This window comes from Typopeltis vanoorti, chromosome 1, assembly GCF_054136105.1.
Source record: "Typopeltis vanoorti isolate ZY-2024b chromosome 1, IOZ_Tvanoo_1.0, whole genome shotgun sequence".
Lineage (NCBI taxonomy): Eukaryota > Metazoa > Arthropoda > Arachnida > Uropygi > Thelyphonidae > Typopeltis > Typopeltis vanoorti.
The window spans coordinates 138,264,584-138,288,497 of NC_143549.1; the positions used below are offsets into that span (position 1 = coordinate 138,264,584).

At 34.3% G+C, this 23,914-nt stretch overlaps 1 protein-coding gene across 1 annotated transcript in view; it reads right to left on the reverse strand.

Annotated features, from left to right (window-relative positions):
* LOC150110465 (ubiquitin-conjugating enzyme E2-17 kDa) overlaps window positions 1-23,914 on the reverse strand; it is a 158,773-nt gene that overhangs the window by 43,538 nt on the left and 91,321 nt on the right. The window contains exon 5 of the mRNA XM_090399443.1: window positions 16,316-16,421. Within this exon, the coding sequence (XP_090255569.1) occupies window positions 16,316-16,421 (106 nt within the window). The remainder of the gene's footprint in view (window positions 1-16,315; window positions 16,422-23,914) is intronic.

Here is a 23,914-nt window from a genome sequence, read left to right on the forward strand (position 1 = left end):
ATCCCACCTGGTCTATCATCAAGCTTTTGTCCAGGTTATACAAAAGATCTAGAGCCTTTTCATGCATCTCTCTCTTTCTCTGTATATATGCATGCACATAAACAACACTGTTCTCCATGTTGCATACATCAGGTTGACAGATCTTAGCAATGTTAGTACTCAATTATTTGATAACTCCATCTGCTTTAGGAAAGAATATTATTATGAGAATAAGTATGAGGTTGTAAGCATATACTTTATATTCTATATATAAGTGGGATAAAGACTTTTTTCCCCTAAGAAAAAGTCAAGGACTCATCAAGAGAGGACATATCACCCAAACCAGCTGTCATACCTTCTCTTCCTCATTCACACTTTTTTGAAACAGTTTTCAACAGGAAAACTGTTTCACTTGCTCACTCACAGCTCTGAGAAAAAATAAATAAAATCTAGCTCTCATCCCTTTCTTAACTACAAATGAAGTTAACTTCCCATAGATACCCACTTGTCCAATACCTACCTTCCACATAACAAAACATTTCTGTTGATATCCTAAAATACCCTTTCAGAAGTTCATATAGACTATCCCTCTTTCTCTTGTTTACCAATGTCTGCAAGTTCACATACTCTAAATCTGTCCTCATAACATTCAATAATTCCAATATCACCTTTGTTACTCTTCTTGATATCACAGCTTTTTATTTTTAAACCATTTTGAATCAAGGACATCTAATCTATACACAGTAGCTGAAGTGTAGCCATATTAAGGCCTCGTACAGTGGAAAATTACTTGCCTATCCTTAGATACCAATGCCCATTTCATCATTGCAATTATCCTCTTTGCATATCTACAATAGCAATTTCTGTTGCGTAACCTTGAACGTTATCCACCATAACTCTAAGATCGCTAGTCTCATCAATTTCTCCAAGCATGATCTTATCAATATACAGGGTGTAAACAATGGACCTCCCTAGTTTCAATGTATTACTACTACATAAGTAGTATGAACCATGGTGTCGAAATTGTACAAATGAGAAGGAACACTCACCAAGTTTTTGTCATAAAAATTTGGCACATTTCCGTGTGTGCTCCTTTCGTCACACACAATGTCAAGTCGATAGTCTATCTCTGACCAGGTTCTCTAAAGCACATCAAGGGTGATGGAGGACACAGCAGCAGAAATGCGATGATTCGGGTTCTCTAGGCTGTCCACTGTAGTTGCATAAACTGTCCTTCGCATACCCACACACACACACACACAAAAAAAAAAAAAAAAAAAAAAAAAAAAAAAAAAAAAAAAAAAAAAAAAATCAAGTGGGATAAGATCCAGTGATCATGGTGGCCAGGGAATGAGTCCTCTACATCTGATATACTACTGAAAGAAGACCCTGTTAAGAGTTGCATGGACCTCCAAATGACACCATCCTATTAAAAGAGGATGTGCAGTTGCAAGTCTTCGAGTTGTGGAAAGACAATTTTCCAGCATGTCGAGGTAAATCATTCCGTCAATATTGCTTTCCACACACAAAGAGCCAACGATAACACTTTGCATTACACCACACCAGACGTTTACCTTGGAACTGTCACGCAAGTGTTCCATGACACAGTGAGGATTTTCACTCCCCCATATGAACAGTGGGCCTGTTTACTTTCCCACTGACATGAAAAGTGGCTTCTCCCAAAAAACAAATCTGGAAAGAAAATCTGGATTCTTGTCCACACATTCCAGAATTTCAGCTGCAAACATTACCCATTGTAGTTTATTATTTGCTTGATTTCCTGCAACAAACACCTGTACTAGACAACCTTGTGAATAGTGGAGTGGGATATTTGCAGTTCCCATGACTCTCCTAATGGATTTTGTCGAGCTTCGTGCAAAGGTCTTGCGAATCCTCTCTACCTTCTCTTCCGATATTGGTCCCTTCACTTCTCCGTGTTGTTTTGAAACACTTCTGGTCGTTCGGAAATTTTATTCCCAAACAGATAGTTTTGGGGTCGGGCACCACCTTTTTTGTACACCTGATGTAACTTACGCTGCACTGCTTTGATTTCAGCTCATCTAACCATCACACGTGTGCATTCTCTGCCCCTGACATCATGCTTAAAACTAAGAGAAAACTACGACAGCCCCCTGTCCAGACATGTAGGAAAAAATTCTAGACGAAAAGTAGTCTCTCTCTGGAACATTTGAACCCAAACCTTACATGTTTCTGCATTTTGATTTTTTACCATTCTTTGAAAGTAGAGAGGTCCAATGTGGACACCCTGTATACCTTAGATCTCATGGCAATGTGCAGGTGTTTACACTTATTAATAGTGAATTGACAGACATTATTCCTGATTGTCCTATCTTTGCATCAGCAAAGAAATGAGTATCTCCAGTAAGATTTTTCTAAACATCATTAGTGAACTGACTGAACAATGGTCCAAGGATTGATACACCAATATCACACATTAAATCTGATAGGTTTATCCTCTCACCCTCATGCATACTACTCCACTTTATGCAGTAGTGTTTCATGTAATGAAAGGCTATAAATGCCTTAGCAAAGTCCAATAGTATCAGTGGTGAGATGCTAAGGCATTTGAAATCACTAACAACCTTATACAGATCATTTGCATGCCTACCATGTAACCCCAACCACTACCTAACGCCATAGATCTCTTCCTTGCTAATGCCCCTTCTAACGCTAGCAATAAAGCAGTCTGAGTAGTTAATAGTCTGATGTTATAACAATGAGGAGCAGATAACTTTAGTGATTTCTATGCTTTCCCATGGTTAATTACTATTTTCAGCCTTCCAACTGAAATACATGCTCTGCATGTATCACCCAAAGTAATCCCTACTTTGGGTGATAACATGTGGGGAATATGAAAACATATTCCCCACAATCTAAACTGCTATCACCTATCCTAAACCTTGGCTTCCAAGAGGTGTGGTAACGCTATACATAAAGCATATCACAACTGGCTTTTATTAAGAACTCCATCTTTAGTGCTTATACCCAAGCCTATAACAGTTGCAAGAAAACTATCAATGCTTCCAAAACAGACTGTCAAGAGCAAAAAACATAAGAAACTTTCATCTTGTCCATATCATTTGCCAGTCATTACCTGTCACAATAATTAACCTACTAACCAGAATAGCAGACAATCATTCTTCGAACATACTGAACCTTTTCTCAACTACCTCTCCTTCCATTCACACTATGGGTGTCTGCTCTCCCTTTGGCAACACTGACCACAATGTTGTTCAAGTCTTTCTCAGCAGTTTGCCCTCCTTCTGGCCAATCTCAGGCACATATCCTATGACACTACAATTGTGCCAACTGAGAAGACCTCTGAAATTTTTATGCCTCTTTTCCATAGAGTACTGCTTTTTCTCTCCTGATTCAATAAAAATTGTCACCTTAGCAGATAACAAAAAGTCACAATAATTAATATTTTCCTAACTAAAGAAACTTAGAAAAGATTTGAAGATTGAAAAAAAAAAAATTACTATCTCCCATAAAAGAGAAACATAAGCCATCAGATCTATTTAAGTTAGGACAATGGAGCAATGTTTCACAAACTTATTTATAAAGGATTCTTATTCTAGAGAACTATGAATGGCAGAGATGCATTTTTAGCAAGCCGAGTATGTGTAGGTGGAGGAGTATTCTTTTTTACTTCATGCATGCAATCCTGACAAATCTCACCATTAGTAAATTACTCCCTAAACTCAGTGATTTCACGCTCAATTTCAAAATAACAGAAACACCTGAAACTAAAATACAAATTAACCTCAGATTCATATATCACAGATGAAAATCTAATAATTTACAAACAGAAATATATACAACATAAAATGACCATGCAAGTGGTAGTATAGATCGCCATTTCTTTAGATCACATGAAAAACATTATCTATTCAGCTTCCTTTTTAATATTATCCTAACAGCTCTGTTATTACCACTGTGCACTACTATAACTGTATTCAGCATTGTGGCTGAGTAGCTGAAATGTTTTACTTGTTCCACAGGTTCCCCGTTCACAATACAATTGACATTTTCAACAATTCTATGTTCATTGTCTTTGTCTTTTTAATGCTGACCTTCATACCATATCTATTACAACAGTTATTCAATTTAGTCAGGGACTCTTGCAAACTTGTAGTGATTTTATTTAGAAGTATAACATCGTCTGCATAAAGCAAAGAGCTGACATTACCATCTTCAATTCTGATATGTTTAATACCACTTTCCTTCATAATGTGATCCATATAGATAATGAATAACAGAGGGGATAATGTACATCCTTGTCTCACACCAGATTTAACATTAAACCATCTTCCTGTACTTCCTTCAATTCTAACTGCCGTTAGAATTGAAGGGAGCATTATATCAAACATTATATTGCTTGATATAATGCTCCATTGACACTATATAACTGTGGCATATTGAATAGCTTTTCTCTTGGAACCTTGTCATATGCCCTTTCCAAATCGACAAAACTTAAATATAGATCTTTGAAATATTCCCATGATTTCTCCACTATTTGTCGTAAAATGAAGTTCTGATCCTGACAGCCTCTATTTGATCTGAATCCAGTTTGTTCACCAAGCTTTTCTTCCACAATTCTGTTCAACCGTTTCTCAAGTATACTTGCATAAATCTTACCAAGAACACTCAGTAGGGATACACCTCTGTAATTCTCACATTCCGTTTTATTTCCCTTTTTATATATCGGTACTATGAGAGCTCTAGTCCAATCATCGGAAATTCATCCCTCTGTCCAAGCTTTCTGAACTATGCAGTGCAGCCACTGTAAGACTTTTATATCACCATACTTCAGCATTTCTGGTCTAATATCATCTACTCCTGCTGCCTTTCTGCATTTCAAGCCTTTGATGGCTTTTACTACTTCAAGTATGGATATGTAATTCCTGACTGCATGCCTGGTCAGTGTTTTTTTTACCACTGTGTTATCATCACTGCTTGTTTCATTTAGCAATTTTTCAAAGTAATTACTCCATATTTCAAGGATATCTTTTTCTTCCATTTTCATGTCACCTTTATCATCTCTAACTCCGTTTACAGCACTCTTTTCTCCATTCCTAAGCTTCTTCGACATCCTCCAGAATATTTTGCCACCTTCTTGATATTTATTTTCTATGTTCTTGCCAAAGTCCTCCCATGACTTTTGTTTAGCTAGTTTTACACAGTGTTTAGCTTTCTTACATTTGTCTCTGTATTCTCTAAGAGTACAAGCTGACTTATTTGCCAGGAACTTTTGATATGCTTTCTTCTTTTCCTTCACTGCCTCTTTAACTTCCTGTGTCCACCATGGAGTTCTAATTTTTCTATCCTTGCAGACAACTTCACCACATGCCTCTCTAGCTGAATCAATCAGGGTTTTCTTCAAGTTTTGCCACTGAATCTCCATGGTTTGGTTCCTGTTCTCAAACTCATTCATTTTTTCTTCAATAATCTTTGTGTATTTTAGTCTACAGTTCACATCTGAGAGCTGCTCAACTTTTATTCGCTTTAAAACTTTCTTATGTTATTCTTTTCAATACGAAATTCAATTTTATCCTGCTCAAGACTAAATAGTGATCACTTCCAATTTCAAATCCTCTGTACACTCTGGTGTTCTGCACCAGGGAGAAAACATCACTATCAACAATAACATAGTCAATGAGACTTTTCTTATTCCTTGCCTCTTCTCTCCATGTGAATTTGTGCACATTTTTTTATGTTGGAACATGGTGTTAGTAATAACCAGTCCATGTCCTGAGCAGAAATCCAACAGATATTTGCCATTATTATTAGCTTTGCTCTTTTCTCCAAATTTTCCCAAAATATTTTTGTATGTCTCACAATCATTTCCTACTCTGCTATTTAGATCCCCAACAAGGACCAACTTTTCATTTTTCATTGTGTCAGTTGCTTTTTATAAAGCCTCAAAAAATTCCTCCACTTCTACCTTAGTAGAACCTTCTGTGGGACCATAGGCACAAATAAGTCTCATTGTCCAGTTCCCCATTCTCATATTTGCCCACATTACTCTACTTGAGACTGACTGCCATTCAAGAAGATTAGCCTCGTATTTTGTGTTGAATACTATGGCTACTCCTTCTTTTCCTTGATTGTCATTGCCTGAATATAACATTTTGTATTTATTGCTCAGAAAGATCTCATCAGTTTTTGTCTTTTTTGTTTCAGTCACCCCTATTATGTCAATCTGGTACTTATCGAATTCCTAAGCTAGCTCTATTTCTTTGCCATTCAGGCTTCTTATGTTGATAGTACTGATTTTTAACTCTGGTGATGTTGAGTTGAGGCGTGCTTTCAGATTTGCTCCAGTAGCTGACTTTTTTGCTGTTCGCCCTTCGCCCTGGCGAAAACGAGGGGGGCCTTGTTTAACCAGGCGATGTCCCAGACATCATGAAATTTTGACATGGTGCATCATTTTCTATATTGGTTTAAGCCAATAAGAATACAATTTGGTCGGCTAAATCCCAAATTGCAAGCCCATCCTCATTCGTTCAGTATCCAGATAGATACCCAACAGGGTACACCACGAGAAGGTGAGGATTGGACATTAGGTCAGAAGCCCTGGTCGGTTCTCTGCATTCTTTAAAGGCTATGTTGAGGTCTCCTCTCAGTTCGTTAAACATTTGTCTGGATACAAACAGCTCAAACATTCGAAAATTTGATAACTCATACAAAGTTATAATTAACCTCTAACAATAATTTATTTCACATCTAAGAAGGACTTCAGTAGCCAAAGATAAAAATGACATCTCAAAACATTCTGTAATATACAAAAAGGAATGAACATTTAACTTTACAAAATACTGCATTACTAACTTTTATTTTTTTTTTTTTTTTAATTTATGAGATATCTGAATATTAAGAGATCCTACAGCAGACAGTTCAAGTTAATGGTACTTGATATAACGCATCACACTATGTTCTTCAGATGAATTTCTACAGAAAGAATTACATTAAGTCAACTTCCTTATTTCAACTTTCAAATGGCTTTAGTGAAATCTAAAAAAAAAAAAAGTTATAGAATCCCCACCTATTCTCCTCAAGAGGAAATCAAGTGTTCCTCTCCCTTATGTGCAAGGAATTCTACATGTATAATTTCAATTTCGAAACCTGGAACATTTTTGTTGCTTTTCATCCCATCAGAAAAATGGAAATTTTTCTCATCTAAGGTGAAGCTTCTACATCTTGGGTTCCAGGTGTTTGAAAAGTTCTTTGTTCTGGCATTTCTTATTACGGACAAACTGGAAGATCTGCTTTTGTTCATTGCAAAGAAGACAAGTTTTATATCGAATACCATAAGCTTGAACAGTTCAAACTTGCTGAACGTGCCATTCCCACCAAGCATAGTTCTTTGGAATAAGATAAGAACACATTCACAAAGCAATTTGTGAAACTGTCCCACTGTACCAGCATAAATAGATCTGATTGCTTACATTTATCTCCTAAAATGAACAGCAAACTTCTTGGATAGAAAAATTGCTAACTTTAATTATATATAATAACTTGTTTTAAGTTAGAAAAATATTTACATTTGTTAATTTACATTAGCTACTAAGGTGGCACTTTCTTAGAATTTTCTGTTACTGTTCAATTGCTTGTTCTATTTACATATTGAAGATGGTCAGTGAAATGGGTAAAAAAAAATTTTACAAATAAACAAAAGATTTTCCACGTGAGTTTGTGCATTTTATTCTTAGTATGCCTACTCATGGTATTCCAGTTCTTAAACAAATCAGAAGTCACCCAGACACATCCATACATTTTATTATATAACTTGTGTGTGGGGGGGGGGGGGGGGGGGTGAGAGAGAGAAAGAGAATCAGTCTTGCAACATAAGGTGGGAGAGAAAGGAATCTTAAAAAAAACAAAAAAAAAAAAAAAAAACAGGCAAGTTGGCAGAATTAATGATTTATTATTTTTATAGTTTAGCAGTGAAGCATAAATACCTAGTATTTAAGCATTATTTAATATTCAGAAATGTCGAGTTCTCATTTTTGCATACCAAGGAAGCAAAAAATTCTATATAGAGCAATTTGTGCTTTAATCTTTTGATTTGTTTTTGACTAATTTAGTATTAGTTTCAGCTTTTTCTAGCTTTGTAAAGAAAGGCAATTACTAACAGAAAATAGAGAATGTTTATTTTAAACTTTGTTTAGTTAGCAGACATACTGGATCAACTGGTTTCCAGTAATACTCCTCTACAGAACTACTGTTGATTGCTTTCTGTGGGAATTTGCAAAACAGTTAACATAAATATAGTCACTCTCTCACAATCTAAAGGATAGTTTTAGCATGTCAAGATATATCATTTATTTTGTATGTTTTATCCTAGTTTTCAGTTCATATTCTAACATTCTTTTATTCTGAAAATGCTTTCTAGCTTGCTTCTTATTGTTTAAGAATTACTGGCCATTTAAAATATTTTAAGTGAAACAAGCCACTGATAAATTGCACATTTCATTAAGGCTATTTTCTAATTATCAAAATATTCCGATATTTACTGCTTCTTTTCAAGTGAAGTTTCTTTGAAAAACTGCCATCTAAAAGAGTACAGGCTAGTATAATTATAAAGAAGTGCTTATACGTGATGAATGTTTTAATTAAATGATAAATTGTTTAGCTTTGTCATATCAAACTTCTTGTATCTATTGCATCTTTCTCAGAAGACTGCACATTCAGCATATTACAGGAGCCTTATTTTTTTTTATGAATCGGGCACTAATTGAAAAACTTATCCCACATTAGTGATTTGGCTTATGGTTAGATAATCTGGAAACCCTGTTAGAAACTTTTTCATGTCACCTCAGGCTTCAAAAAAGGCAGAACAGTGAATTCCCACCAGATTCCTAGCAGATGCAAAACTGGTGGAGAGAATCCAGAGTGACCAAGATTATGACGGATCTATGGAATGGTATACGAGAACAGATTGAAAGCCTGCGAGTTACAAAGACTAGCTGATAGATGAAAAATAGATAACATGACAGAAAATAAGTTATTAAAGGGTCTTTATAGGACTGATACCAAAAACCAATACATGGCAAAGAGGAAGAGAACAAGAGGCAAAATCCCTGAAACTTATAGGAGGGTGATTAACAAGGGTATTAGGATTAGATTTTTTGCTTGAACACAAACGTCTTTAAGAAGAAATATGATGAGCATGATGGATAATGGTTAGTACAAGACTAACAAGTGACTTCATGGAGATTCCCAAGAAAATAAAACCAATTACTATAATAAATGGCTCGATTTTTCCAGTTAATAATTTAAACAACGTGAGCTTATTTTTTATGCTTCGCATATGAATATATCACAAAGCAATTTTAATGTATTTTCCCTTCAGTTAATGCAAACACCATTCCCATTATTACTTAGAATGCCATTCAATCTATTTAAATATCATAATTTTCCTTCTGGCTTTGATTGTAAAATTTTTAAAATGTTATGGATTTTAGGTCTCACTCAACTCTAAATCCATTAGTATTCAGATGTGTCCAGTGGTGAGCTATGGAAATTTTAACAAAGGGCTCACATCGTCAAGCAAAAATAAGCCATATTTCACACAAAAACTTTTATTATTACGGCTTATGTACAATTGCCAATCAAAAGGTATGAGGGGACAATCAACCTGCAAAGGCTATCATTTTCAAACAAATATTTCATGATCTAAACATGGAATATTTGCACGTAATCATCTATGTTAATTTATCTTATATAAGAAAACATTTTTTAACTATTAAAATATAATAAGAATAAAATATTTTATAATCGCACATATGCAAAAGTCCACATTTTTTATAAACAAAATAAATTTGTTTTGTTTGCGATAGAAGTTTTTATGACAATCTATAAATTAATAATAAATATTATCTAAACATAGCGCATGTGCTTATTTTATTTTCAAATTTAGCACATTCGTTATAAAGGATTTGAAACAATAATTCCAAATAATCTACACACTGCCGAATAGACTAATTTTTGTTAGGTTACCATATGAGTTTGTCGCTTAATATATTTCAAAAAATTATGGTTTTTTTTTTTTTTTTTTTTTGAAAAAATAAAAAAGTAAACAAGAACAAGAGGCTCGCAAATTTGAGAAAAATTAAACAAAGGGCTCGTGAGAGCCCCTTATAGCTCACCACTGGATGCGTCCCATTCATTATCAACAAACTATTTCAATTAAATTGGTCCCGTACCACAAACTAACAATCCACATGTACAGCAAATAGCTATTCTACTATCTGCCATTACTTAGGCTTTGGAGACCTTATCAAATTCAATTAACAAAACATACTCTGGATTATTTTTTTTAATATCACACCTTTAATATTATTTCCACAAAAAGAACTCTGATTTCTCACTTTAACCCTTTAACTGCTGAGAAAGTATTATTATGGGCTCAGAAATACTTGCCTGCTTTGCTGAGCCCGTTTATTTATGGTTGTCGCTCTTCCCATATTCAGGCAATTTTTTAGTATAGAAAGAATTGCAAGATATTCAAACTTTGCAAGCAGGTTCCTCTATCTATTGCCAACCAATTGAAGTTTATATGCCTTGGGTTTCTGTTTCTGTCCTTGTATGACATCTAAAGAGAAAAATTTGTACTGGTGCAACTAATCATATGCTCTTTGTATATTTTGATTAATTTCTACATTAATTAATGTGTGTAATTTGCATAATCAAGTGGATACCCCTTGATTATGCAAATTTTATAAAACACTATTATTGACATTTTTGTGAGTGAACAAGTGTATATCAAGAATGTATGATACTGTCCAGACTTTACTTCGGTAAGAATTTTAATTGATTTTATTTATAAATTTTTTGAAAAATTTATTCAGCACATGGGACAATATCAGTAGAATATAAAATCAGCAGTTAAAGGTTTAATTATGAACAGCTTCATTTAGATCATTTCTTCTGGTCTAGGCAAAGATATAATATAGTTCACCCACCGTTTGTAGGTCTCTCCTTGGCATTTTGCCAAGAATAGTCGATTCATGCTGAAGGGGAGAAAGAAATAAAGTATGTACGAATTGGTCGCCAACATGTGAAAATGTATAAAAAGAACTATTCACGAATTTTACGTGGTCTAGAAAAGAGTGCCAACTGTTCCGAAATTGATTCCTGTGCTTAAAGAAAAAATTAATTTTTCTTGGAGAAAAATTAAAAAGAGAAACTTTAAGGAAAATACTTCATGAAATCGGATTTTGTTTTAAAAAGTCCCAGAATAAAAGGAAACTTATCATGGAGCGAAGTGACATTGTTTTATCTAGAACGCAGTATTTGAGAGCAATAAGACCGATTGTGTATCTAGATGAAACTTGAATTGATAGTAATTTAACTTATGGAAAATGTTGGCAGTCTAAAGAACGTGGAGTGCTACAAACCAGAAATGCCTCGCGGCACATAATAATTTTGTGCATGGGTGGAGAAATGTTTTTTTTTCGAATTCAAACTTACTATACAAAGCCAATTCAACTACTGGAGATTACCACGGGCAAATAAATTCTACGATCTTCGAAAAGTGGGCAGAAGAAAAACCGATTCCAAACCTTCCTAAAAATGCTGTTATAATTGATAACGCTTTATCACTCTATTCAATTAAACAAAGTTCCAAATTCTAATAAGAAGCAAGTTCTTATGGATTGGCTCTCTGCAAATAACATTTCTCATTCCCCCAGATATGCGAAAAATTTAATTGCTTAATTTGGTCAAAAGAAACTCGCCCACAACTAAACTATTTATATTCGACACGATGGTCAAAGAGCATGGATTTCTAGCTTTAAGGCTACCACCATATCATTGTGATATTAATGCTATTGAGTATGTTTGGGCAGAAGTGAAAAGTTTCATTGCCATCGCAACGTAACTGGGGATATTGACATGTCGAAACTTTTTAAGCTTTCAGAACAGGCGATTGAAAGTATTATAGTTCAAAACCGGGGAAGATATTGCTCTCATGTCACCTCATTGGAAAATATGTATTGGGACAGAGACGGAATTATCGAAGAATTATGTGAACCTTTGGTGATCATTTAAGTGAAAGTGATGGCGATTCGGACACTGATTCAGATGACTCTGAAGATTAAAAGGATTTGATAATGGTATTTTTTTCTAACATTTTTTTGCATGGGTTTGTTAAAAGTCATAACAGGTCATAAATAATTAATCGGTTTAGGACATTAAAGTGTCTCAGTTCTCTCAACTGTAAGTTTAGAATATCTAAACTTAGTTATTTATAATTATTTTTATTTTATAGAAAACTTTCTTAAAAATAAACTTAGTTAAATTTTTGTTTTATGCCATACCTTTTTTTTTTTTAATTTTATTAATACTCTACATACATTTTCCCAACTGTTATACAAGCAAAATAGTTACACTTTAAAAACAGCAATGTTCGTAAAAGAAAAGCTAAATTTTACGACCTGTAATAATAAACTCATCCCAGAAGACAGATTGATTACTCTATTATCAGAATGGATTCTCCTTTTTCTGACATGCACAGAAGTGTCAAAGGATCTCTAATCGGTGGGCAAAAGTTAACATTATGCACTAAGCTATAAAAGAAATTCTCATTCTCTCACCATGCATTTTAAACAATGTCTTAACCCCCCCTCCCCACCTCACAAAACAATGGATTATTAGAATCCTCTTAGTGGATTCATCCATGAAGAACAAGCTATTTTCAATCAAATTACTTGGGACAAATCCTTCCCTAGATTTGTCATACTTTCAATCACAGTATTTATCTACTAAATAAGCTTCCAAACCTATAAACTTAAATAATCCAGCCACCTAATCTCTGAACTAAGTTTGTTGGGAATTTTTTTTTTTTAAATGCAATTTCCACTCCACAAAAGGCCTATAAATACGTCAGGTCAGTGGATTGAAAAAAATTTCTTATTAATTACATCTATTTTATTTTTATGCAAAGTCTAAAAACCTGTTTAAGATGAAACATGGAAATTTTTCAACCCAACTTCAGATCTCTCATAACCATTGAAGTGGTCTCACATCAGACAATAAAAATCATCTCCTACCTAAAGAAAATAGCAAACATCCATGCCACAGTGGCATTCAAACCCATGGCCTATTCCCTGTTAACTACCCAAAATATCCCTTACAAATAAACCAAGGATTATTACTGTTGTGAAAGTATATCCACTGAGTCCGAAGGTTCATCGCAGGAGACCCCAACTATCCACACAATATCTATCATACATCTCCTTGAACCCATTAACAGAAAGTGCTTACAAATAACTGGCAACAAGTTTCATTCATAACTCTCAAAGCAAAAAATCTGGTCCTAATACCTTACAAACTACACTTTTACTCCATTATCAGAGATAACCTCTTGTTCTGCTTCCTCTTGCCAAGTGCTGAAACATTTCCCCTGCATCAATCATATAAAACCCTTTAAGTAACTTAAAATGTTTTTATCATATCTCCTCTTTTTTGCCTATCAACCAACTTCTGCAACCTACAAACCTTCACAGGGAACATTCCACAGACCATTCATAATCTTGTCACTCCTCTGGATCTTCTCCAACCTTCATTCCAAAGAAACCCAGGTGACCAGATGTGGGTGTATTGAGACCTTATACAGAGGAATAACAACTTCCTTATTTCTACTTGTGTGTTCAATAGCCAAGTAATCCTGTAAGCTACCCTGGGTACCTTAGCGATATGTCCTTTAAACGACAAATCTCCATTAATAAAATCACTGGTTTCATTTATTTCCTGGAGTACAGTTCCATCAATATGATACAGTTTATAATTTAACCCAAAATGCATAACTTTTCTATAGATTAAACTGACACCCATTATCTTTTGCCCATACTGACAGCCTATTTAAATCATCCTGCAAGATCTCCATTGCTTTGATCAACAATTATCCTCAATTTTGCATCATCAGCAAACAACTGAATATTTCTCTTCAGATTACTTCTGGTCACCTGCATTCTGCTCCTTAATATATCACTTTTTGGTATCTGTCCATCAGCTACCCTTGTATCTGTATAACCAGCGTTACCTGTCTCTAACTGTTTTAATCTGTGCAACAGAGCTCCATATGGTATTCTGTCAAATGCTTTTGCAAAATCCAGCAGAATCATCATGTAGCCATTCTCTTCATCCAACTTAGCTATCACTATTATAAAAAGTAAATTACTAAACTATGACCCAACCCTTCACAAAGCCATGTTTCCCCTTAGAGCAGCCTTTTCGAAGTCACAGAACACTTTGATTATAAGCCAAAGCCCCCCCCCCCAACTCAACTTGCACTCATCGCATGCACTAATTTGCTGATGGATGTCTTCCACATCATCTCTGGAAACTCCCCTCCCTGAGCCTACAGTGGTAACAAACCATATATTTTGTCCTATTGGCATTGATCTTACACCAGATTGGTTCAAAAGAACTGTAACCTTCCTGCCTGCAATTCATCATCTGTACTGTACTCCCCCCCCCCCCCACACACACCCAATCCTATCTACTCCTTCACACACTATCCCTGTAATTACATCTGCTGTTAGACCAGTCTCAACTGATACCTATAACTTTGGTGAGGTTGCATTAACCAATGCCAAAAACTCCTTGTTCTTGATGCTTCTGGTATTAGTATAAAGAAACTGTAGCATCCCTTTAAGGCCCCACTACCTTTACTTCCTGAATTGACTACCATATTCAATATTGTTGGTTGAGATTCTACATTTGTTGGTCATTCTCACATTCATTCACCTGAATGCAGGTGGGTGGGTGCATGCACCCATCCTAATCGCTTAAGTTTTCCTGACTTTGCACTTCAGCACTCTTGGTAAGCAAAGCTCTCTAGACACCTGACACAAAAACCATATAAGTGTAGTCCAGTCTATCAGCATTATACAAATTCCTTTCTGTCAAACTCAGACCACAGGTTGACAAATCCTGCATCATTCCTTTGTACCCTCCTCAGTTAGCCTCTATCATAGCATGGCAGGGGACTTACTGTCTTCACTTTCTCGCACTTCTTTTTCACTTCAGTCGAAAACTCCTTCACATTCTCCCTCTTAGAATACTTTTCACGTTATCAACCAAAGACAATCACTTTCACCTTACCTTTCTGTATCCAGATAGCATCATTAATTTTTACAAGAGAAAGAAGATTTTATTACATTTTCATTAACTACTCTGATCATAGAATCTCCATATATATATATATATATATATATATATATATATATATATATATATATATATATATATTTTTTTTTTTTACCTTGTTTCTCTTGTTTATTCATATAATCATGATTCTTACCTCAGACCTGCTTCTTTCTTGTCTCAATCCTCTCATCTCTTGACATTTCTGCATTTATTCAATTTCACACTTTTTTCTGTGAAGGGAAACATACAAGCTTGCTATTTCCTTATTTAGATCCACTTCATTCTCCTGAAATTTCACCACCACACATTCAACATGAATATTAATAACATTTTCCAGTCTACCATAGATAGTTACTAATACTTGCTTCGTTCATACTCACCAATTCAGTTCCTCTACTATAAATCCTCCAACTTTCACAACAAACACATCTCATGCACACTGTGCTAAACAAAATCATGCAAATTCAATTCATCCAATAATGTCTTGGCCACCATTTTTCTAATACACATTGGCACCATATTTACGATATCAAATTTAAACAAAAATATTTTTTTTTGTTTAAATTTAATTGGCCATTGGCACAAATTTGTTTAATTGTCTTTAATTCTTTAAAACTGAAGAACTGTTTATCACAGCCCTGTATATAAAAAATAAAATGAATTAACCTACTATTATTAACTAAATTATAAAAAAATGACTTATCTTTCAATAGCACTAATAACCAAGCAACTTACACAATGCATTATGTCTTGTTTTATAATGTCCCAAGTCAAGACCACATGGTCACTCTCCCCAATCAAGAGGCAACGTGGCCACCTTGGTAATGGATAACTCTTCTGATCCTATGACCAGATCCAATTCTCATGCCCCGAGTCCCCTCCATCACATGCTGCCTCAAGTATTATCTTTCAGTAGGTGTATAAAATTTTACCTTTGCTACTTTTGTTGCACACTATAGGGCTGGCATAGCACTTTGCATGACATTTATATTGACCTTCTTACCTAAAGAACTAAGAATCACTGTATGAAATTAAGTGCCATGATTATAATGTTTAAATATCAAATTATTTTGATCATAATTTGCTGTATATGTGTAACTTCTATTTTATACTCAAGTGCATAATCAATTTAAAAAGAAAAAATATATCTTCACAATACCTTTAGATATTGTTAAAGCTGGTGACCACTGTGATCGCAAGATGTCCAAGCAAATACTGCCATTACTGTTAATATTTGGATGGTAAATCCGGGTAGTAAATGCTACCTAATGGGAAGGGAGGAAAAAAAAGAAAAGTGGTCAACTATTCAAGTAACTTAAGAGAAAGGTGTTTATTAAAAATTCTTCCATATTTTTAACCAGTACCATAAATGACAGAATGATAATTTAACTAGCACAATAAAAAGAAAAGTACCTTAACTCCTTGAGAGAAAAAATTTGTTCAGGAAACAAGTATCAAAGAATCCTTGCTGATTGGACAAACATCAACCCAAATTTCAAAATGACAATGAGCAGGATAGCAAAACATGAGGTTTATACAAAGCCAGAGCACTTAGGAACTTATCCACGAATTAACTAAATATGAAACATATGATACCAACAGAAGTAATCTGAAGAACTATTAATTAATAAGAATTTATTAATCTTAATTACAAACAGCATTTTAATCTTAATTACTAAATGCATTTCGAAGCATTTAATATAAGTAAAATAGCTCAACATTAATGTATACTAACCCACAGATACAGCAGAAAGAATAGAAATCTTATGGGAAAACTAGGATTCCTTTAAATCTTTGCAAATTAATCATTCTATTAAGAAATTACACAATAATACATATATATATAGACAAATAACTATTGAACGCTAATCCTCCTGAAACCAAGAAAGATAACGAGAAATCTATAAATAAGTTTTTTTTTTTTTTTTTTTTAAACAAGGAAGAATATAATAATGTGTCCAGAATATCAAGTCAGAGTCAAGAATGGCATTGATCATTGCTTAGTTGGAGCCTCAGTCAAAATAAATAGTAAATATTTCACTTAGCATAAGAATAGCGTGAAAAAAAATAATAATAAAGATTGAAAATACTGCACACATTTGCAAGAGAAAATAGTATAAAATTATTAGAGGCAATTGCTCCATAGCACAAACACGTGGCTTATAACAAAGACACAGGAGAGGAAGATGGAGGTGGCGGAGATGCAGATGTTGAGATGGATGAGTGGTGTGACAAAGGAGGACAGGATTGGAAATGACTACACCAGAGGGACGATCAAGGTGGGACCGATCGGTAAGAAGGTACAAGAAAGCAGGCTGAGGTGGTTCGGTCATGTAGAGAGAAGGAGTGAGGAGTATGTTGGTAAACGAATGGAGCATATGGAGGTGGAGGAAAAGAGGCAGGCCCAAACTCAGATGGAGGGATAAGGTGGCAGAGGATCTTAGGGAGAAAGGATGGAGTTGGGAAGATGCCCTGGACCGGAGAATCTGGAAGAAGAAGAAGATTAAAGATGTGAACGCCGACCCCGTTTAACATGGGATAAGGCATAGCGAAAGAAGAAGAAGAATTGCTTCTAGCAAACTTGACATCTTTTAGCTTGTTCAGTGGAAATGGGGAAAAAACAGACCTAGTTCGAATTGCAGACATTAAAAGCACCAAGAAATTCGATTTGACTATTAGGGTAGATGGATTGCAGGAAATCAAAGTTCAAGGGAATGAATAATGAAAAATAGCAGAAACAAAAAACTAGATGGTTCAGTTATTTCTTATGTTCATGCTAATCAGAAATTGCAAAAAGAAACCCAATGAAATGGAAAAAATAAATTCCATGAACAGATCTCAAAAATTCAGAAAATGACAATTACAAAAGAAAAATTTTCCATGAAATGAATAACAGGTAGAAGTCTTGGAGATACATAATCAAACCCTGAAATACTTCAAGTATCACTAGATAAAGTAAAAGGCAACTTAGAGAAAAAGCCAGAAACCAATGGAATAGTAACCAGACCTGAAATAGTGTTACTCAATTTAAAAAAAAAAAAAAAGTATTGCTTTTCTGTCCAAGTTACTAAATCATATAACAAAAACTTTCTAAAAAAGTATAGGTGAAATATAAAAAGCACAATTTTGAATTTGAAAAACAATTGCAATATAACAGAATATTCAACATTCTGAAATTTTTTAAACTATCGCTACCAATCCATGTAAAGTTATCAACCCTGTATAATAGGCAAAGTAGGCAATAAAATCCATTTCCCATTAAAAATAATCTAAAATCCATACCCATGATGAGATTTAAATCCATCATGCTAAATAAATAGATAAGTTAACTATTATTCGTCAAGAAGAGACCAGAAAAATCATATTTACAGAAAAAAAAAACTTTTTTCCCCCCTAGAACTCTCATATCTGTGGTCTCTATATCTTGGATCAACTTCTTTATTTCAAACCAAACTTAGCAAGGAACTTTAAGTGTGCTTTCTTTTCTAGGACTGCTTCTTTAACTGTATCCACCATGATTACATTATTAACAAGGACCACTTTTCCCTCAAAATTCCTTCACTTCTTCCTTAGAAATTGTGGCACTATAGGCAGAAATAAGTTTCATTGTCCATTTCTCCATTTTTGAAGTTTGCCATCCACACAACTACACGAGATTGTTTTCCAATCAAGAAGTTTATCTTCGTGGTTGGTGTTGACCGTCATCGTCATCTTTACTCCTTTTCCTTGATTGTTATTATCTAAATATAACATCCTATAGCATTTAGTAGGATCTCACCTGTTTTAGTCTCGGTAATCCCCATTATGTACAAATGATACTTTTCCAGTTCTTCTGCAAATTAGATTTGCTTTCCACTGATACTCCTTATATTGATGGTTCTTATCTTCAGTTCTTCTAGATGTTGAGTTGGAGTTCGTTTCAATAACTTCTCAGTGTTTGCTCTAGTTCCCTGATGAAAACAGCAGGATCGTTTAATGGCTAACACCCCAGCAAACATTGCATCTCTATGTTTAACATTTTTATTTCTGGTTTAAGCCAATAAAATACAATTTAGTCGGTCAAGTTTCCAACACGGCCCATTCTTGTTCCTCCAGTACCCAGCAGATAACACTGACAAGATGTACACAATTAAACTGTTAGGTCCAAGGCTCCAGAAATCCACTTGCCTAAATGCCACTGTGAGTTATCAGAGACAAGTTGAGAGTGAATTTTTAGCTTCATTCTGAATGCATTCAAAATATTTTCTATGACTAATGTACACTTTTTTTCCCTTTCCATTTTAAAACATCAAGTTATTGATCATGGATGGCTGCCAACAAATTTATTAACATGGTTTTACTCCATTTCCCAAGTAAGCAAACAGACAAATAAGTCAAGTTTGTGCCTGCAAGTGATGCAAGTCTAGCTGATCCTACAGGTAGTGCAATTACCTGTAGGATCAGCTAGACTTGCATCACTTGCAGGCACAAACTTGACTTATTTGTCTGTTTGCTTACTTGGGAAATGGAGTAAAAAAAGGTATAAAATTGCTTGGTATTTTTAACATTTATTATACCCAAATTTATTAACAGTTTTTTTCCCAGAGAGTTAGAAATAAAATTGGATTTGAAATCTATAATTGAACCCTATAGCATTCCCTTTTAAAAAAATCACAACTTGAACTTTTAGGTGCCAGTTTTCTCTAAAAGTTATGATGTAATCCAGCCATCTATGCTTTTTGTCCTTTTATCTCAAGGTTTATCTTTAAGGTTCAGAACTTATTTTTCAGAAAAATAAGTTCTGAACCTCAGCCATTAAAACCTCAGCTTGCCATATCTTTTTTTTTTATTTTATCAGAATAAAATAAAATTACAGTCGTTATTTCCAATAAACAAATTTCATAACCAAATCAATGCATTCATTTAGTTCAATATTAAACCTACACATATGTAACAGACAAATTTTTTTAATAAAAAAGTATGCTTTTCTCAGTATAAAATTTCATTAAAAAAATAGTAATTATAAGTGCAAAAATTAAAACTATACAATTTAATTAAAACTGCAACACATTTATACATCATTCTTCCAACACCTTTAAACTTAATTAAGTTGGGTGCACCAATGTCACATAGTAATACGGCATTCTCTTAAGTTTATTTTCACAACTCACAACATGAATTAGCTTAATGTAAATAAATACCCAAACATTCTTACATAATGAAAAGGCTTTTAAACGTTATTTAAATGATACAATTATGTTTAAAAAAGTCAAAGACCAGATCATGTGAAAGTGCATCGTGAAAAGCAAGTGGCTCCACAGTAAGTACTATTTACTTTGTTCTTTGTGAATTTTATTGTATTAAATTATTGTTTATGGATAACCAATTTATCATTCATTATGAACACAAAAAGAAAGAAAACACAGACTGAATTGTGATGCAATGTGTTGTGGCATACATTTAAACACACGTTCATAGGAAAGGATAATAACTATATAGAGTATTTGCCAGTGTATAAGACTCGCCCTCTTTTTGCACACATTTTTTAGGAAAAAATACTACTTTTTTAGATTCTCTTCCTGATTCCACAGAGTTCTTATCATTTTCTCAGTTGGAGGTGGCCCGAAATGCCTCTCTGCAGTCCTGTTTCCATGTTCTTTAGCAAACGCAATCACTTGTATGCAATACTGTAGCAATGTCGACATTTTTCAGCCATAATTTGCCACGAAATTCAGAGAAAATTTAACGGCAAAAATTTATCACCATTCACAACAACTGTGACAACAATTGGAAAGTTTAAGCAAACAGGAACACAACAGTGACCGTCGATGACAGCGCATCCACTGAACCCTACATAACTGGAATGCTCTCGCACACTGCAAGGAAGCAAGAAAGAAATCGCATAACTTGGAACAGAGAAAATTTCCAGAAATGAAAGTAATAAAAAAAAACTGACTATCAGCATATAAGATGCATCCTGTTTTTCCGACCTATTTTCAAAGAAAAAAGTGTGTCTTATATGCTGGCAAATACAGTAATTAGATGTAATGTATAATGAGAATTACTTATTGTAACATTTAGCTTTTTTAAAAAAAAAAAAAAAACAACAACATTTATATGAAGTACATAGATACCTTACGCAATTAAATTTTTTTTTTTGTGGCTAGTAGATTTAAGTTGTATTTCTGTAGCCCTATTGTTTTATACAAAAACCTGAACATAGCATACTAAAAGAAAATATTTAAGAAGCATTTCAGAAATCCTTAAAAATTTGTTGCATTAGTAAAGAAGGTCTGTGATGAGAGATGATGCATCAATTATGTTAATCTCTGTAAAGACACTGCATCTTTAAAGATTTTTTTTTTTTACACAGTCTATTAAGTAAATACACGAGTTCAATCTGAATAAATATTTTTTTAATGAAGTTATATACACTGTAAATAAAATTAAAAACTATAAAACTATTTATATCTAAGGTCTTCTAAATAAAAACTACACTTTGAGACCTATCTTTAGTGGATAAATTCATTCTTCACATGTGCTTAATCGGCCTATTAGAGTGGGCATTTTTTCAACAAATTCCTACAAACAAATTTTCATTAGAGTTGGTTCCTTATCAGGCCTTTTCTCAAAATATAAAACTTATCAACTTCCCTGGAAGATGGGAAGATAAATATTCTTACCTCAGGCAGTTTTCTTAGAAGAATTTAATTAAAATTTTAATTAGGGTGTCACAACAAGTAGCAGCAGTGTATTTGAACAGTGTTACAAAAATGTGCCCCCCCCCTTTAATTGTGTAGATTTGTATAATAAAAAGGAACATATTATAGTACGTGAGAAGTGCAATGAAAGGCTAGGATGTTCCAAAAATGAGAACAGTGTTACCAGAAATAATCAGGAAATGGATGGGAATGCTTGCAACAATAATAATAGAAGCAACGTGGAAGAGCTTAGGCAAGAGTCAATGAAAATGAAGAGTCAGGATAAAAGAGTCTCCCTAAATATAGGGAGAAACTGAATGTTTAAAGAAGAACATAACTAATGTAAATAACGAGGAGGTTAATAAGAAGCAAATATCTAAAGATGATAGGATTGCTTTATATGGCGATTCAATCATTAAAAGTCTGGTAAAAAAATAAAGTGTAAAAGGCATGCTGTACAGGTGTTAGAATAAAACAAACATTAGATGCTTTGAACAGAAAGAAGGAATGGAATGGGTATCAGAATTAGTGGTAATGATAGGCACAAATGACTTGAATAATGGCAAAAAGAATGTGGAACGATATTTGAAAAAGTTGTTGCAAGAAGGATAATAGTGTCATTGGAGAAAGTGGTTAGTTTATTGCCCAGATATGACAGTAGTGAACTGAGAAGGAGAGCAATGATACTGGATGACAAGATGGCTGGACAGTGTCAGGTGGAGAGTGTTCAATTTGTGAATGTCATCATCATCATCAAATTCCTGCCATGTACCCTCAAGGGGTGTTCAGGATATGACAGTACTACATGAAATAATTACATCATTACTAACTTCCTATCTACAATTTTCCTCCAAATCAGTCTGTTACTTGTCAAGACTCCAACATTATCAGATCTTATATTTCTATCGTCTAAGGCACTTTGTACAGTATCAATCCACCTATATCTTGGTCTTCCTCTGGGTCGTTTTCCTGCCAACCTGGCAGAGAACACTTGTTTTGCTAATCTTTCCTCACCCATTCTATTTAAGTGACCATACCATCTGAGATTAGCTCTGCTAACGCATTCCTGGATGCTGACAATGTCAAGTTCTTTCCTAATATCCTCATTTTTAATATGATATTGCCATTGATGCCATCTGTTCATGCCTCTAATCTTCCTCAGGACTCTCATATCTGCGGTCTCTAGTCTTTGGTCAAGTGTTTTACTTCTGACCCAGCTCTCAGATCCATAAGTTAAAATTGGTTTGAACACTGTCTTGTATACAGCTAATTTAGTGCTCCGACTAATTTCTTTCTTATTCCATATGAATTTATTCAATTGACTTCCCACGATACCAGCTTTGCTGATTCTGTTGTCTATTTCTATATTTAGTTTACCATCTTCAGTAAAAATTGTGCCTAAGTAGCTGAAATGTTTTACTTGTTCCACAGGTTCTCCATTCACAACACAGTTGACATTTTCAATGATTCTGCCTATTTTCATTGTCTTTGTCTTTTTATTGCTGACCTTCATACCATATCTATTACAACAGCTATTCAATTTAGTCAGAGAATCTTGCAGACTTGTAGCGGATTTATTTAGAAGTATAACATCATCTGCATAAAGCAAAGAGCTGATGCTAACATCTCCAATTTTGATATCAGGTTTAATACCACATTCCTTCATAATGTGATCCATATAGATAATGAATAACAGAGGGGATAATGTACATCCTTGTCTCACACCAGATTTAACATTAAACCATCTTCCTGTACTTCCTTCAATTCTAACTGCTGACTCACAACTCAAATAAAGACTAAGTATTGCTTGATATAATGCCCCATTGACACCATATAACTGCAGCATATTGAATAACTTCTCTCTTGGCACCTTGTCATATGCCTTTTCCAAATCGACAAAACTTAAATACAGATCTTTGTTATATTCCCATGCTTTCTCGACTATTTGTCGTAAAGTGAAGATCTGATCCTGACAGCCTCTATTTGGCCTGAATCCAGCTTGTTCTTCACCAAGCTTTTCTTCCACAATTCTTCTCAACCGTTTCTCAAGTATACTTGCATAGATCTTGCCAGGAACA